The following is a 17,860-nucleotide window of genomic DNA, read 5'->3' as shown; positions in this document are numbered from 1 at the left end:
AGTGTTCATCTACAAAGTTTTCACATGGCAAGGCGGACACAAGCTGCCAAAAGCCTTCATTTCCAGACTTTCTTTCTTCAGCATAAATATTTTTCCATATTACATTGTAACTCTGAGACAAGTTTGTTTTCATTGTTAATGGTAAGTCTAGAAATTAAAGCAAAGCCAATATACAAGGCACATGCACAAACCAACAGAAGAAAGCTGTCTCTCACCCATTGTGCTCTTCCTATTCTCTTCTTTGTCATCTGTCCTATTTGGGATGAGAGGAGTCGATGGCGGCGGCGGTGGCGGTGGCGGTGCTGGAGCGCGTCGCTTTTTCTTCTGTAATTCGTTCTGTGATACTTGAGATACCTAGAAAAAACAAGGAAGGAAAAATGTCAAGTTGGGGCTGTATCAGGTGAGTGACTATGTAGTTTGTTAGAAACTGATTCTGTATTCCAATGGTTGGTTCTTTATTTTCTAAGGGAAGGGTTCTGGACCTATAATTTTCACTGGTGCAGGAAGCTCCTGGTAAAGGAACTTTACATACATAAATACACACACACACACACACACACACACACATACATATATATAATATATAGCTTATCTTAGATGTGTGTGTATATATATATACATATATTTGTGTATATATAGCTTAATATAATAGAAGCTTAATATATAGCTTAATCCTTGAGAGATTTCTTGAGAAATTAAATAACTTTGCTCAAAGGTCACTGAATTAGCAGTATATACTGTGCCACCTGGCTACAAAGGAGAAAGAATAACAACAGAAAAGATTCAATGCTACTACTGATAACTTTCACTTATAAAGTGTCTACCATGTGACTAAGCATTTTATAAATATTATCTCATAACTAAATATTTATATAAATAAATATTTCACAAATAAATTTAAATATTCTCATAATTACTTTGTGCAGTGGGTGCTATTATTACCTACATTTTACAGATGAAGAAACTGAGACTAATAGAGATTGTGACTTGCCAAAAGACCAAATCTGAGACCAGATTTAAACTCATCTTCCTGACTGCACATCCAGTTCTATTCACTATGCTAGTCATCTGCCTACTAATTCACAAGAGAAGAAATCCCAAAAGGAAAATTGCAACAAAATCCATTTTTATGTGCCTATTTATAAATGCACAATCTCCGAGTAATAAGCAAGGTGAAATATGGACAATAACACAAGATGACACATTTGCTCTCATACACAGATGCTAATGGGACTTCTTGTGGCATCTGTGACTAGATTGCCTAGTAAAAGGCCATAGAAGGGCCTAACAAAAGATGAGAAGAGATTGAAAGGAAAAGGATGGGTGGTCCAACACTGTATATGAAGAAAATATACTTATGTGAGGAAATCCTGGAACCAAGGCAGGAAAGCACAATGGGAAGCATTTGATTGATCAATGAAAAGAGAGACTACTTGAGGGAATACTTAAACAAAAGAAAAAACCAGCCCTTAAAAGGAGAAACAGGTCATGAAACCTCTTAAAATAGATACAAAGACATCATATGGCAGTGATGGAGGGACTTCAATTATCTAGGCAACTGCTGTCGGTGTTTCTGCCCAAGGCAGAGCAGCAATAAATCTTTGGCTTACCTTAATAATGTCATTCATCAAAAAAAAAGGAGAGGAAGAAATGGCATAAATTGTTAGTTTGTATTTGAATCTTACCAACAAGGAGAAACTGATTGTTGAAATGGAAATAATGAGAACCTTGGGGAGAAATGATCACTTTATTTTAGAATATGTGAAAGAGGTAGGCGTTTGTCTAGGTCTGGGAAGAGCTGATGGCAAAATGAGTCAAAAAAGCATAAACAGAATCTCATGGCCAACAATTCTATAGGGTAAAGTCAGCTCAAGAGGGAAGGGAAGTTCTAAAGAATTAAATCTGGAAGATACCAAGGCAGAGTTTCAAAAAAGTTAAAAAAGGGGGGTTGTTTAAAGAGAAATGGTAAGAGATATGAAGCCAATTCAACATAAGATTTTGGAAAGCCAGCAAGAGGAAAAAAAGAGGGTGAATGCAAAAGCAATTACATAGTTACTTCTTGCAGAAATTTGGGATCTAGCTTGAGTCTGGTGATTTCAATTCACGGTATTAGTCAGTCAATGAGTATTTATTAAACACTTATTATATGTCAGGCACTGTGCTAAGTGCTAGGGATAAAAAGAAAGGCAAAAAAAAAAAAAAGTCTTTGCCCTCAACTAGCTCACATTTTAATAGGGAAAACAACATACAAATAACAGTATATATATATATATATATACAGAGAGAGAGAGAGAGAGAGAGAGTAGATGAAGACAATCTGAAGAGTATTACTTTATATACACTTAGCATTTAATTGAGTACATGTTGATATCGCCTCTTTTTTCCCTAATAGATCTAAACTATTATTACTACTTTATTCATACATTTAAACATTAAGCAACTATGAGTATGGAGCACTGGAGAATGTACAATGAAAAGTTATTAGATAAGATGGTATTTCTGCTCATATGGAAATTATAGTCTAATAGAGATTTAGACATTATGCTTCAGCCTCTTGAGTTCACATCTTCCTGATCTGATTTCCTTGTTTTCCCAAACTGAAAAATGGCAATTTTATTGTAACATAGTTAGCCCCTTCCACCCTTCCAGCCCCATCTTTCTTCCCAGGTAATAAGTATGTATTTTAAAAGGGGCCCTCAGAAGATATTATCTTCAGGTCTAATTGAAATAAATGATTAAAATGGCATAAGTTTTAAAAATAAAATAAGGGGGAAGTATGCCTATAATAGAAGGTGGGATGTTCAAATCTTGGGAAAAGTTGTCTTAATTCACATTTTACAAATGTGGTCATCACTTGTAGGAGCAATCTGTAAAGTATAATAATAATAGCTAGTATTTCTACATAGCTTATATATTTATATATAATTGATACATAAATTTATACATAGCCATATATTACATTAAATAATAGCCAGCACTTAAGTAAAGATTTAAGGTTTCAAATTACTTTACAATTACTATCTTATTTGAGAAGTAGGTCTTATTATGATTCTCATTTTACAGATAAGAAAACTGAGGCAAACAGAAGTTCAAGTGACTTGCCCAGGAGTCACAAGCTAAGGTGAATTTGAACTCAAATTTTCATAACTTCAGGTTTAGAGATCTATGTACTGTTACTTTGCTGCCTCAGTATTATGACATAGTATTGATTCTATAAAAATAAACATTCATTTGTTACAGGTATCACTAAATTAATTGCATTAAATAGACTCATAGACTCTCAAAGCTGGGAGGAGTCTGAGAATCTCTGTAGCCTGAACCATGTCTGAGCAAGAATACCTAATAAAACACTTCTCAAGAGTGATCATCCAGCTTATGCTGGATCCATTATCCATTATGGAGAATCCATAATCTTTAACTATTAACAAGTTATTTCTTTTTTTGAGTGAACATGTAGTGCTTGTAACAACAGCTGGATTGGCTTTCATTTTGCTTTCAGAGATTAAGCAGAACAAGGATCATCAGTTTCCCACTTGAACACTGTTGAGGTATTTCTTGGGTCTTCTCTTCTCTAGGATACATGCCCCTTAAATATTGTTGAAACATCTAACTCCACCTATAAATTCTTTAATCCTGAATTCAGACAATTCAGTCTTCAGAATTGGTGTAGTGGAATACAGACAGATTTCAGGATATAACCTACCTTATCATTTATACTTTTTGGGGATATTCCAGAAATAAGAGAACTAGAATCACATTACTTTGAAAGAGATAAGATCACTGGGTGTCTATAGTAGTAGGAAAAGTCTTTGTTCCCTGAGTATTTTTTGTTCTATATTTTATTTTATTTTACAGTTCCCAGGAAAGGCTTAGAGGAGTCCACCCAAATTTTGAGTAATCCCTGGGGTCAACTAAGTCACTGCATTTGGTTGTTTATGTTACATTTCATTTGCTAGAAGCCTAAGGCCTCCTCCTTTCAGGTGTGCCAGTGAAAACAAATCCTATCACTGCCATCTTTGGTGATTCCAGAAAGAATAACACTGGGCACGCTTCATGGAAAGTTATGAGAAGAAACAAAAGTTGCTGTTCAAGCAATTTCTTTCTACTTGACTTAAGAACAAAATGCATTAACAAGGAACATTCATCATGTGTTAGGCATTTTTAAATGAAGGATTTTTTTTAGGATTTTATTTTCCCCAATTACATGTAAAAACAATTTTTAACATTCATTTAAAATGTTTGATTTCTAAATTCACTTTCTTCCTCTCTCCCCACTCCCTTCATTGAGAAGGGAAGCAATTTGATATAGGTTATACATGTGAAGTCATGCAAAGCCCATTTCCATATTGGTCATGTTGTGAAAGAAAACAAGAAAAAAATCCTCAAGAAAAATAAAGTTGAAAAAGTGTGCTTCAATCTGGATTTTGATACCATCAGTTCTTTCTCTGGGTAGGATAGAATTTTTAAATCCTAAATCTTTCAGAGTTGTCTTGGATCATTATACTGCTGAGCATAGCTAAATCATTCATAATTAATCATCTTATAATATTGCTTTGTACGCAATACATGTCACTTTGCATCAGTTGCTATGAGTCTTTCCAGGTTTTTCTGAGACTATCCTGTGCATCATTTCTCTTAGTACAACAATATTCCATTACAATCACATACCACAATTTGTCCAGCCATTTCCCAATAAATGGAAATCCCCTTACTTCCAATTATTTGCCTACAGAAACTAGCTGCTATAGATATTACTGTACATATAGGTCCTTTTCCTTTTTTGGACAAAGTAGTGATAATGCTAGGTCAAAGGATATACATGGTTTTATAGCCTTTTGGGCATCATTCCAAATTGTTCTACAGAATGATTTAATTAAGTCACAACTCCAACAACAATGCATTAATATCTCATTTCTCTCACTTTCTCTTCAACATTTGTCATTTTCCTTTTCTTTCCTATTAACCAATCCAATAAGTATGCGGTGGTACCTCAGAATTGTTTTAATTTGCATTTCTTCAATCAATAGAGAGTTGAGTGTTTTTCATATCTATCGATAGCTTTGATTGCTTCATGTGAAAACTACATCTTTTGATAATTTATTAATTAGGGAATGGCTCTTATTTTTGTATATTTAACTTAGTTCTCTATATGTTTGAAAAATGAGTCCTTTAACAGAGAAACTTGGTTCAAAATGTTTTTTCATAATTATGAGTGCTAACTGTATTTTCCTCAATCTTATTTCCCCTCTCTGTTTATTCTATTCTACCTTTCCTTTCTCCCTGTCCCTCCTCAAAAGTGTTTTTCTTCTATCACCCTCCCCCATCTGTTCTGCTTTCTATCACTCCCTCTTCTTTTATGCTCTTCACCTCCTGCTTTCCTACAGGGTAAGATAAACTTCTATATGAATTGAGTATATATGTTATTCCTTCTTTGTAAGAATATATTTATGAAAGTAACATTCACTCACACTCTTTTACCTCCAACATCTTCCCCACATTGTTAAAAAAAAAAAAAAGCAACTTTTTCTTGTCTCCTATATCAGTTCATTTGCCCCATTTTACCTTTCCTTTTCTCTCAGAGCATCCATCTCTCACCCCTTAATTTTATTTGTTTTACATATCATCCATGTATATTGGACTCATACCTGTGTTCCCTTTGTCTCTCTCTCTATATATATATATCCTTTCAACCTTCCCTAATAACAAAAAAAGTTCTTATAACTTATAAGTATCAATCTCTGATGTAGAATTATAAATAGGTTAATCTTACTAAGTTTTTTATGATTTCTCTTTTCTATTTACCTTTCTATTATTTTCTTGAGTCTTATACCTGAAAGTCAAATTTTCTTCTCAGTTCTGGTTTTTTCATCAAGAATACTTATTAAAAGTCCTTTATTTCATTAAATATCCTTTTTTTCCTTTTGAAGGATTATAGTGAGTTTTGCTGGGGTAGAAGATTCTTGATTGTAATCCTAGCTACCTTGCCCTGCAGAATATCATATTCTAAGCCCTCAAGATCCTTTAGTGTAGAAGTTACTAAATCTTGTGTTATCCTAACTGTGACTCCATGATATGTGAATTGTTTCTTTATGGCTGCTTGTAATATTTTCTCCTTGACCTTGGAGCTCTGGAATTTGGCTACTGAATTTCTAGGACTTTTCATTTTTGGGAGCTCTTTCAGGAGAGCAGTTTTTCTTGATAATTTTTATGTCCAGGTGCTTTTTTTTTTTATTATATTTTTCAGGTAGACAATAATTTATTAATTATCTCTTCTAGATCTATTTCTCAGTTAGTTAATCTTCTAATGAGATATTTCACACATTGTCTACTATTTTTTCACACTTTTGTTTTTGTTTTATTTTTTCTTGTTTTTCATAAAGGTTATTAGCTTCTACTTTTCAATTCTAATTTTTAAGGAACTATTTTCTTCAGTAGGCTTTTGTATATCCTTTTCTATTTGGCCAATTCTGCTTTTCAATGCATTCTTCTCCTCACTGGTTTTATGTACCATTTGGCCTAGTTTGGTTTTTTAGGGGTTATTTTTTTCAGTATTTTTGTGAGTCTCTTTTTTCCAAGCTTTGATTTTTTTTCACAATTTCGTTGTATCACTCATTTCTTTTCCGAATTTTTCCTCTCTCTCTCTCTTACTTGATTTTCCAAAATTTGTTAAGTCATTCTGGACCTGATATCAATTCATATTTTTCTTGGAGGGTTTGTATGTAGGAAATCTAACTTTATTATCTTCCTTGTCACCATAGTAATTTTCTAGGGTCAGAAATTTTTTTAATTGTTTGCTCATTTTTCTAATCTGAATTTTTGACTTTTAACTCTTTGTTAAAGTAAGGTTCAGCTTTCAGGGTGGAGGGTGTATTGTCCTAAGTTTCAAGGGTTTTGTTTAGCTGTTTTCAGAGATACTTCTAAGACTTCTCAATTTTCTGTTCTTCCAAGATAGTATGGGTTAAGGACACATATTTACTACTCTCCTGGTCTATGCTCTGGTCTGTGAGTGACCACAAGCACTCTTTTATCCGCTGCACCAGTGATGAGGGTCCCCTGCTCTACTGTGGCCACAAGTTCTAGCGTGCTAGTATTCTCATCCTGCAACTGCCACCTGGATCCAAGAATGGGCAAAACAAAGGAGTTCTGGCCCCCCAAGCCAGCAAAGAGACCTCTGTAAACTCCTTTTGATTAACTGTTTGCCTCTTTACAGTCTATGGGCCAAGAGCTCTGAAAACAGTTGCTGCCAATTTAGTGGCTCCCAAAACCTGCTCTTGGTTTGCTAGGGCCTATTCTGTCCTGGTGCAGCCTGAACTCTGCTCTCATCCCAGTATACAGGCCATTTGTGCCAACCTTCTAACTTGTCTTTGGCTGGAAAATTAATTCACCTTTTGTAGGTTCTGCTGCTCCAGGAATTGCTTTATGGCACTTTAAAAGTGTTCAAAGTTATTTTGGGGAGAGCTTAGGCAAGTGACCATCTTTTTTTCTACCATCTTTGCTCCACTTAGAATTTTTTTTTAATATTTTTCTTGTTATAATAGACTTGAGCTAGAAATATTTGTATAAGCAATTGCCATGGACATTTCATAATTCACAATTTTATGAAAAAAAATCTGCTCTTTAATTCTTATGTGGAAATACACACTCAGCTAAAGTCTGTAAGTATTTGACATATATGTGTTAAGAGCCAAGAGGAAAAGAAAAACAAAAACAAAAACAATAATAAAAAAACTCCAAAAGAAATAGCAGGGAACAATTACTGAGCATTTTCAGACTACAGAAATAAATGCTAGTATGTCTAACTACAGATTCCATGGCAATATTCCCTGCCTCCCAAACTGAAGGTAAGGAAAAAGCTTTTTGGCTTAAAGAAAGAATCTTAGCCAATAACACAGCATGAAAAAACATCAGAATTGAATTGCCTTGATCTGTAAAAGTAGAGCTCCTCTAACAGGGATAGGAAAATATCTTCCGTCCCCATCTTATTGTAGGAAATAATCCTTTTGGTTAAAGAAGGACCTTATGGGATGCTGATGGGGTGTTTGGGGCAGTACCCTGCCTGTGTGTGTGTGTGTGTGTGTGTGTGTGTGTGTGTGTTTGAATGGATTAATGGAGAAGCCAGAGAGCCTGAGGAAGAAAAAAAAGTTCTTTGTGTAATAATGTGGGTTGGGATTATTTTTAGGGGCATTCTTAGTGCAAGTGACAATAAATCAATCCCATAACCTAAAATTGCTGAGTTTCAACCTCAGGGAGGGCCTCATTCTATTTGGGAAAAGCATGGCATAGTTTCAGAAAGCACTGGGTGTGGACTTGAAAGATCTGAGTTCAAAGACTAACTCTTACCCCTTACTACCTTAGTGACACTGGATCTCCATTTCCTTATTTATTATATAAGGGACTTCATATGGAACCTTCTAATTATAAATTTAGGTTCTTCAATTTGATTTTACATCAACTTGATTTATATTAATTCTTTATTAACTACAGAATAAAAAATAATTTTATGATCTTGCTATTCAAGCTCCACCCCATTAATGCACATTTCCTACCCCCAATCCAAAGCAATTCATAAAGCATTTATTAAGTGCTTGTTGATGATGATTCATGGGAATACAAGGAAAACAGAACCAAGCAAAATTTAGAAAAAATAAATTTAGAAAAAATTCCTAGTCTCATGGAATTAATATTCTTCCAAGGATGGAGGGGTAGAGCACATAAACAGGAAAATAGACACAAGATAATTCTAAAATGAAGGAGAGAGGATGATCATTAACAATCAAAGGGAACAAGAAAGATATCCTGCAGATTACATATGACCTGACTTCTTGAGGAAGAGGTAAGTTAACCTAATTTCATGTCATACTCGATCCTAGAGGCTATGATCTAGACACACCTCAGATACTCTTTGCCTGGTGTTCTCAACCTGTCCTATCCTGTTTCTGTGCTTTTGGCTTATATTCTCCCCATAATGCCAGCGAAAGACTTTCCTTACTTCAAGGTTCAAGTCAGGGACTAAATTCTACATGAAGCTTCCTCTGGCTTTCTCTCTTCCCTTCTTCCCTCAGGGAGAAATTACTTCTTCAAATTTTTTACAGCACTTTGCACAAATCTCTTCTTTGTACTTATTTACCTATCCCTTTTATCATACAATTATTCATGTAAATGCTTTTTGTCCAATTAAACTGCAAAGCTATTGGGAATAGGATTGTTTTTATGTTTACAGGGTAGTTACTGATTACAGTACCTTATACAGAATAAGTACTTAATAATTATGGGGGTGTCCTTGGTAGTTGTTATGGGTGGTATCTATCGCTTTAGGATCATAGATTTGTTGTTTAAAGGGGCCTTTGGAGATATGGGATCACAGATGATAGTTGAAAAAGGCTGGTGCTATTTTACACATGAGGCCCAGGAAGGTTAAAGAATTTATCCAATGTCTCAGAAGGAGCAGGTGACTGAGTTCCATCTTAGATCCACACCCTTAACTACATATTCAGCTTACTCTTCACCACTGATATTGTAGTTGCTTGTTCTTATCCATCCTTGGTTCTTAAAGAGTACCAATGGCATCATGAGGGTGAGTATTGCCTTGCAAGTGGATTAAGCAGAGCTGGGCAAAGTTATCTGTCTCACTCTCTCTTCCAGAGTCATCGAAACCCATGGGAAAGACATAGATTGGAATGATTGGCAATGGGCCTGGAAGCAGTGGGAGACCTTTTTAAAGTCATTGTTTGGGTTTTGATGGCTCAGAGTCAGTATATCTAGCAATTGTTTCTGTTCTGGCTAGAAACTCTGAGGGTCTTACCTTGGCTAACTCTTTTATAAAAACAAACTAGGACATCTTTTACCTCAATTCTTTCTTTTCACTAAATGAATGAAAAAAATTATCAAGGACATGGGCCAAATACTGTACCACTTCTAATAAAAATCACTAATATTAACTTATCATATTAAGGTTTTTAAAGTCTTTACATATTATCACCTCATTTATTCCTCAAAACAACCCAGTAAAATAGGTCTATTATCAGATGAGGAAACTGAGAGTGATGAAGATATGGTAACATGTCCAGGTCCCCCAAAGTAATAAATGTCTGAGGTAGGTTTCAAATCCAGGTCTTCTCATCTCTAAGTTTAGTATTTTAATTCTGAAACAAGCTGCTGCTGCTGCTAAGGGAAACATAAGTTATCCAGCTCCTGCCCACAAGACAAAATAGTTCATGCACAGAGAAAAAGCTCTGTGACATAATTGTTTCTTCCTCTAAAATGGCATGTGATCGTTTAATTGTATTTGTGCTTAACAACGCAGTCTTTTTTCCTTGACCAAGGGAGGCGAGAGGTTGAGCATTAGGAATGAAGAGGAAGTTTTTTGTTTTTTAAGAGAAACCTGAAAGATATAAGTGGCTTGAAAAAGGTGTAGGGGTCATTCCTTTTTGGAAACATCACATTTTATATGCAAAAGATTGTCAATGTCTGTATTTGGAGGATGGATGCGTTTCCTTTAGAAATCAAGAATAATTACTATGAAATTTTATTAGTTATTAATATTCAAGTAGAGAATGTATTTCAAATCAATACCAATTAAACAAAAATGGCTCTTTATTCAACAAGTCTTTTTATTTTTAAACCCAGACTAGTCTTTTGCAATTTCCTAAAGAAAGTCTAACAATTTAGATTATTAATTTTAGGTGAAAATGTTCAGGAAGTGCCTAAACTCTGTTTATTACAGCCATACTGAAGTTTATCATTTCATCCTCTAACCAGGTTTTCTTGTAATCTTTCCTGGACCTGGAGATGACAATCATCTATTTTTCCCCCATCCAACTATACTTCCCTGGTGTCAGTCAGTCAACAGGCATTTATTAATTGCTTATTATATGTCAGGCACCATGCTAAGTGTTGAGGATACAAAGAAAGTAAAATACACATATACACAACAACAACAAACTGAAGTAAAACTAGAGTAGCCCATGTCCTCAAGAAGCATACATTTCAACAGGAGAAAAAATACAAATGTCTAGGCACACAGAGGATACATAGTATTTGAAGGAAATGGGAGGCAACCAAGAAGAGCCATTTTATTTTTTTTGTAACTGATAAAGCTCCCTTGGTACTTGTTGGAGACAAGAGAGTATGTAAAATGCATTAGCCTTGCACAGTTAAATTCCTCAGAGATGTATCACTTCCTTATTTACCCAAGGAATGGATTTTCTTTGTAGATGATAGCCTACTCTGAAAGTCTATGCTGCCTTACAAATGTTGGCTTTTAAAAAAAAAAAAGTTAAACTCTAGAAGAATTTTTAAGAGATCAAGCAAAAATGTCTAGCCCAAACTAATCTAGAAGAGAGATAAGAGAAACAAAATATGAACCATTTTAATAAGGAAAGCTTAATCAACCTCATAAAACTTAATTTTCTTATTTAGTTAAGTTATATATATATATATTATATATATATAATATATATAAGTTAAAATTAAAAGAAAGGAAAAGTTACATGAAGTTATAATGTGCTACTAAGAAAAATCTACATAGCAAAATCCTCTGTGAAAGAACCTGAACTTTCTTGTATAATTAATTCAAATTCTTTAGTTTAGTTTTGTTTTTTTCAGTAAGAAGGGGCCTTTATAATATTCCATCTCCCTCTTAAACATTTTCTATTAGGCAGTTATTAGTTATTGGTTTTTTAAAAAGTTTTCAGAGAGTTTTACTTTAATTCAATTTTAGGGCACAATATAAAAATTATTCAACTGGTTCTTTAATGTCAACTTGGTTGATCTGGGAAGTAAACCTGGAAGAAAAAAAAAGACAAAGAACTACATAAAGGATATTGTTTCTTTTTTCTTTTCTTTTCTTTTTCTTTTTTGAATTGAGTATAACCAAACAATAGAACTTGAAACTCATTTGTCATAGCTGACTGATTCCTTTATAAAGGAACCAGATCCTAACAATATGATTTAAAATAATTCGCTATCCACATTTTGCTATCAGCCCCCTTCCTTCCCTGATATTTGCTGTTCCCAATGCTTAGATTTTTTTAGGTTAAGAAAAATAAGAAGCCAGACTTGATGAGATTATTCTAAGGTTTATTCTCTTGTAACCTAGCAGCAGAGAGCCAACTTGTCTACAAGACTGCCTGTTTTCTGAATACAATGGCCATCTTATAATTAAGATAAAATGTTCTTATTTGACCTAAATCTGACAAGTACAATCCACCCTTAGCCCTCAGCTCTCTTTCTTTGGGAGACCACACAGGATGCAAGAGGAGATTTTCAATCAAATTCATTTCTGGACACAAATGCTATTTTGAGAGATCTTTACAGTATTGAATGAATATTTTAAGAATGTGGAAAGCATGATGTACTATTGTGAAAAATCAAAACTTTAATTAGATTCTGGGCTTATAGAGGATGTTAGAATCTGCCCAAGGATGTTAAGCTTGTTTGAAAAAAATCAGCATTTTTAAGCTTTTTTTTTTTTGCAAATGTATATTCCAAGGAGTGCAGATTAGATAGGCTAAAACAAGGCAAAACAAGAGTATGTTTGAAAAAAGGGTATACTCAACACTAGAGTCCAGGAAACTAGATTCATAGTAGGTTTTTAATTCAAAAAGAAGTTTCTTTCCTTTTCTTTTTCTGGGGTATTGTCTAGTTGACTGCAGACTGGGAGAAAGGCAGTGAGGGATAGTGGAAGGATTGTTGTTTTAGTGTGAAATGATTTAACCTCTTGGCTCTGCTTATTATTTTTATGACCTTGGGAAAAATCACATGTCTTCATTGGACCTCAGTTTCCTTATATATAAAATTAGAGGATTTGGACCAGATTGTCTTTAGGATGCTTCCTGCTCTTAATCCTAAAACCTTGTCAATGCTTCATCAGGAATTATTTCATAGGATCTGAAGATGGGGGATGAGGTTGAGGTTTGATTGAGCTTTTGAACTTCTCATAATACATAACATAAATATATAGCATAACATATATTACAAAGAGAATCAATTATACTAAAGCATAGTTATCAACTTTTTTTTAAAGAAAAGTTCATGGACTTTAGGTTAAGAACCTCTCACTAGGAGCCAAAGTTCTTTGATCATAGAAGACTATAATAATGATTCACCTATCAATTTAATTGATGATCAATCAATATGCATTTACTGAGCCCTTAATATGTGTCCTCTAAACCTACCATTTTAGAAGCTGGGAAACAAAGACAAAAGAAGATGAAGATGAAGAAAGAAATGGTACCTGTCCTCTCAAGGAGCTTACAATTCAACACTCTTGCTACCAGCAATCAATCCAAACCTTCTCTTCATAGGAATTCTAGTTATTCCCAACCCTTAGTCTTCATAACTTTCCACAGAACTGTTTCTGCTAAGCCATAGAAACCTCTTTAACCTTGAAACTTATTTCATCCTAGGACTACTTTTCAAACTGAAAGTACTTTCTGCCCCTTCGGTGGTAGTCTCTCTGTCTCCAATTGGCTGGTTGTTGCTAGACCCTCCGTTTTGATGAGTGAACCCAGGTCAATCACTTCATTTCTCTCCAGATTGTACTGCTGACTCATCTGCATAGGAGTCTCTCCACTTGGCCTTTGGGCCATCTTCAACTCCAGTTTCCCCATTTTAATTCCTTTAGATGCATTTCTTTCCCCTTTAGATTGTAAGTTCCTAGAAGACAGGGACTATCTTCCATTCTGCTTGTATTTGTACTCCTAGGCTTAGCATAGATTGTTGACTTGCTAATTCTCTAAGTAGGGGTCCTTGTTTCCTATTTTAGTAGGGGATGTGGAACTTTCCCTATTGAGAGCCTCTTTTAAAATCTACATTTTCTCCAAAAGGCAGCCTTTCTCCATGTCAAGTCCAACTCCTTTACTTTTATCTTTAATCTCAACATCTCCAACAGTTCTTCTAGGAGCTTGTTATTCTATTATTTCTTATCTTTCATCTAGAGGGGTAGCACAGTGGAAAGAACACTAGGCCTGGATTCAATAAATCCAGCCTCAGACAGTTATTAGCTGGGTAAGTAAGTGGTAAAATGAAGTAGCACCTACTTCTAGGGTTATTCTCTCCTTGTCTATGGTCTTCTTCCAGAAGGACCATAGAAGAAACCCTTAGTTGTTCATGAAATATAATACTAGCTTACATTTATCTAGTGCTTTAAGGTTTGCAAAAGTCTAATTCCAACAACAGGCCCAACTATGGTTCTAGTTATTTAAATTAAGAACCCAGCAACAGGACTAAACCATTTCATGCAATGGGTATCAGCAACCTGGAATAGACCTTTGGGACACTTATCTTAATCCTTTTCACCACTCCAAATCCTGAGTGGGAGGCCTCTCTTGGCTGCTTTAAATCTGTCTTCTCTCTGTTAAGTGTTAAGTTTCACAAGAGTGGAAGTTCATTCCCCTGTGTGCCTTCGCCCTTCATACCTGAACAATACTGCCCTGTACTCTACTCAAATATTCACAATAAATGCTGGACCTATGACACTTGTGTAGGGACTGTGCCATAACCCAGGTCCTAAAAAGACAAAGCCAGAAGCCAAAGGGCTGTAGTGACTTATCCTGCAAAGCAGTTTGGTGCTGTTGAGTGAAGGAAAAAAAAATTCCTGAATTTAATGATTTGCCTTTCTACAGAACTCAGACCTAGTCCTTGACTGGCAAGACCATACATTGCTTTTATGTTGTGTAGATTTAACCTCACATAACTCAAGATCTAAAAGTTGCAGTAAAAAAAAAAAAAAAAAGAAAAGAAAAGAAAGGAAATAACTTGGGCTCAGAGGCTCAACAAGCCATCTTTTTGCTAAGCATCTTGTTTAAAGAGGAAATAACACTGGATTTGGAATTGGAGAAACTGGGGTCCCTGCTGGCTTTCCATTCCGATCAGTTTGACCTTGGACTAGTTAATCTCTCCAGGTCTCAGTTTTCTCATCTGTAAAATGAGAGGATTAGACCTTATGACCTCTGCTATCCCTCCTAGTTCTAACTCTCTCACACTAAGTATATATCTTTCTGTGGAGGATATGAAGTCAAAGATAGTACACCTAACCTGTGAACTTTTCAAATAAATTAACAGTCTGGATCCAGATTAGCCAACTATGAAGATTGTAGTTTTAAAAAGCTTACTGCTATTCTCTCCTAAGTTGAAACTTTTCGACTTTTATTATAGTGGGCTGACAACAGATTGTTTAAAGACAAATAAGGAAAGTTAGATAAAAATGTTATTTGGTAATTTTTGAATGCTAGTGAGAGAAGAGAAAATTCAGTGTGTGACTGAGGCAGATTAAAGGGGGAAAAACTTGGATATACTCAGTGAAGGAGAGTCCGAAAATAAAGTATGATTGAAGAAAAAGTCAAGAGGCCTTTTATATTTTCAACATAAAACAGAGGTTTGTACTGTTGGTATTGGTGATATATATGAATGTTATGGTAAGAGAAAATAAAATTTAGTCTTTTTACATCTGTCAAATGAAGCATGTCCAGTAATTGATGGAAACAACAAAGAACTCTATGATTCTTACACACTGGCTGAGAGAGGCAATATGGTATAGTGGACAAAGGTCTGGCTTTGAACTCAGTTTTCTTCTGACTCCAAATCTTGCCCTTGACTATATCCCATTGGCAAGTAACTTAACCTCCCAGCATCCCCAAAATTCTCTAAGGCTATATATTATAGGCATATTACTGATTTACACCTCCCTACCAAAACAAAATAACAAAAAATGGCAGACAAAAAAAATTGGCTCAAGTCTAGAGAAGGAAATTTGAGATATTATATTCACTAAAGCTATAAGGATGAGCTCTTTTCTATAGAATTTGAGGAAAGGATAGATTTGATAACTCTCTCCCACTCTTCTTTTTCATCCCTTCCCAGGGGAAAAAAAGAAAGAAAGAAAAACAAGACCCAGATGATGTGATACTGCATGGAAATATGTCAGAGAGATTGCAAGATTTGAGGATTACTAGTTACAGCTGCAATTGAGAAGGCAGATAAGGTCACTTAGGGAGTAAGGAAAAAAGGAAGCCTGCTTGATGATTCTGGTAGACAAAAGCGATTAGGGTTAGTAAAGCATTTCTTAAAAGATTGCAATCCAAAAAACAATCTTCAGACTTTTTATAAAAGCAAATCAAAAGTATAATCTTTAAAATCTGGGAGAAGATGTACATAGTAAAGAGAAACAATTCCAAACTGTTTGGAAACCAGTTTCTTACTGAGGGTAAGAGACATTTCACTGTTTATGTCTTTTATAGGTAAATTAGGATGATAAAAATGATATGGTCTGCTGACCATTTTTATATCCAAGACCCAAGCATGAATTCAAACAAAGCTTGGGTGCTTGGAGCATAAATTCATAAAAAAGTTAATTTTGCTTTTTGTATTTTTCTTTCATTGATGTCAAGACAAAGTCACTTTGTGGAGAAGTAAATTCACTTTTCAGTTTGTTTTTATTAAAAACACCCTTTGTGAAATGTCACAAACGAAAGCCAGTTAAAAATGAATAATCTCCTTCAAACACTAACTTGTTCAACTGAATGTGTCAGACAGGAAATGATCCATAAACAAATTTGAGATGTTAAATGACTAAAATAGCTGCAATTTCCTTTCTCTGAAAAATTTCATTATTAGTTACCATATGATTTCCACTCAAGGAAGTCACTTTGTAACACCAAATAATTCCACATGCGTTAAGATGTGTACACTATACAGGTTTCTCGGGATGTTTGTTTTGGCAAGAGAATTCAACTTCCTCTGAATACAATGCAATCCTCTTCTTTGCCATAGTCAGTTAAAAAGGAAGGCAACCTTAAACACCCAGAGACAACATCCTCAAACAATTCCGTTTTTTCCTTGACCTTTTTTTAAAAAGAGGTATGCCATCTTCCTATCTCACGGTTATACTTTTTTTTTCCTTTCCTTTCTAGTGGATGAACTTTTTTTGGGTAAACTTAAAATAATTCAGTTGTTTATTACAGAAAAATTATGCAGAAGGCTAACTTATATGTTGATTTCTGTTATGATTTTTACAAAACAAACAGGCAAGTTTACGTGAGAAAAAATAGGATGCTTTAAAATTTAAAAGCTAAAGGCTGTGTTTCCCTGGTGAAATCATTTAATCTTTCATTGGAAAACTGTAAGTAAAACATGGAATCCAAAAATGGCTATAGCTTCCAGAATCAGCATTACACAGCTCTACTTAATTAGCATTAGTCTTATTCCTGTTCACTGACAAGGTTTGTGACTATTCCACATTTTTTGAAAAACTTATATGGTTCAAAGAATTTCAGTGAAGGAGAGGAAAGTCCATTTATACATACTTGCATAAAGACAAGCCTATCTGCAAAATGGCAGATTTTCACATTTGGATTCCAGCATTCACAAGTGCACAAATACAGGTAGATCTAGCAGGTTATGGTCCCCTATTTGAGTATACAAGTATTTGATATATAAGTTCTTTTACCATGTAGAGTTCAGACTTGATAGCTTTGTTGGTCTTCGGGACCAGTAAACCAAATGAAGTTAATTTAATTCCTGTCTCCATGTAGGAGAGACATAGTTATACTGAACAATGTGTGAAGATGCTTGTTAACTATCTTTCCAGTTTGAATTGATCTACTTGACAGAGACCACATGTGGAGGTCAAGTGATTCCATCCTGATCTCACCAGATGTTTAGCTGTGGTATTATTCCCAAGACAAGCTGTATTGTCTGCTAAGAAATAGTTGGCACTTCTTCCCCCAACTTGTAGCCAGAAGGAACTGCATGATTGCAAAAGACTAGGGATATTGCTAGCAATGGGAAAGTTTTCTTCAAGAAGATGAGTGGTTAAAAAATTAAGTGATTTTGGATTAAAAAAAAAAAAGCAAAATGATTC

The 17,860-nt window shown here is 34.8% G+C and overlaps 1 protein-coding gene across 4 annotated transcripts in view; it reads right to left on the bottom strand.

Moving 5' to 3' along the window:
* The window catches only part of COBL (cordon-bleu WH2 repeat protein), a 304,356-nt gene that overhangs the window by 71,542 nt on the left and 214,954 nt on the right, over positions 1–17,860 (bottom strand). For all 4 annotated transcript variants that reach the window (XM_051984152.1, XM_051984142.1, XM_051984161.1 and 1 more), the window contains one exon: positions 216–354. In XM_051984152.1, the coding sequence (XP_051840112.1) occupies positions 216–354 (139 nt within the window). The remainder of the gene's footprint in view (positions 1–215; positions 355–17,860) is intronic.

Source organism: Antechinus flavipes, chromosome 1 (assembly GCF_016432865.1).
Source record: "Antechinus flavipes isolate AdamAnt ecotype Samford, QLD, Australia chromosome 1, AdamAnt_v2, whole genome shotgun sequence".
Taxonomy (NCBI): Eukaryota; Metazoa; Chordata; class Mammalia; order Dasyuromorphia; family Dasyuridae; genus Antechinus; species Antechinus flavipes.
Note: the sequence above shows the minus strand (reverse complement) of the source record. Positions and strands in the feature narration are given on the sequence as shown.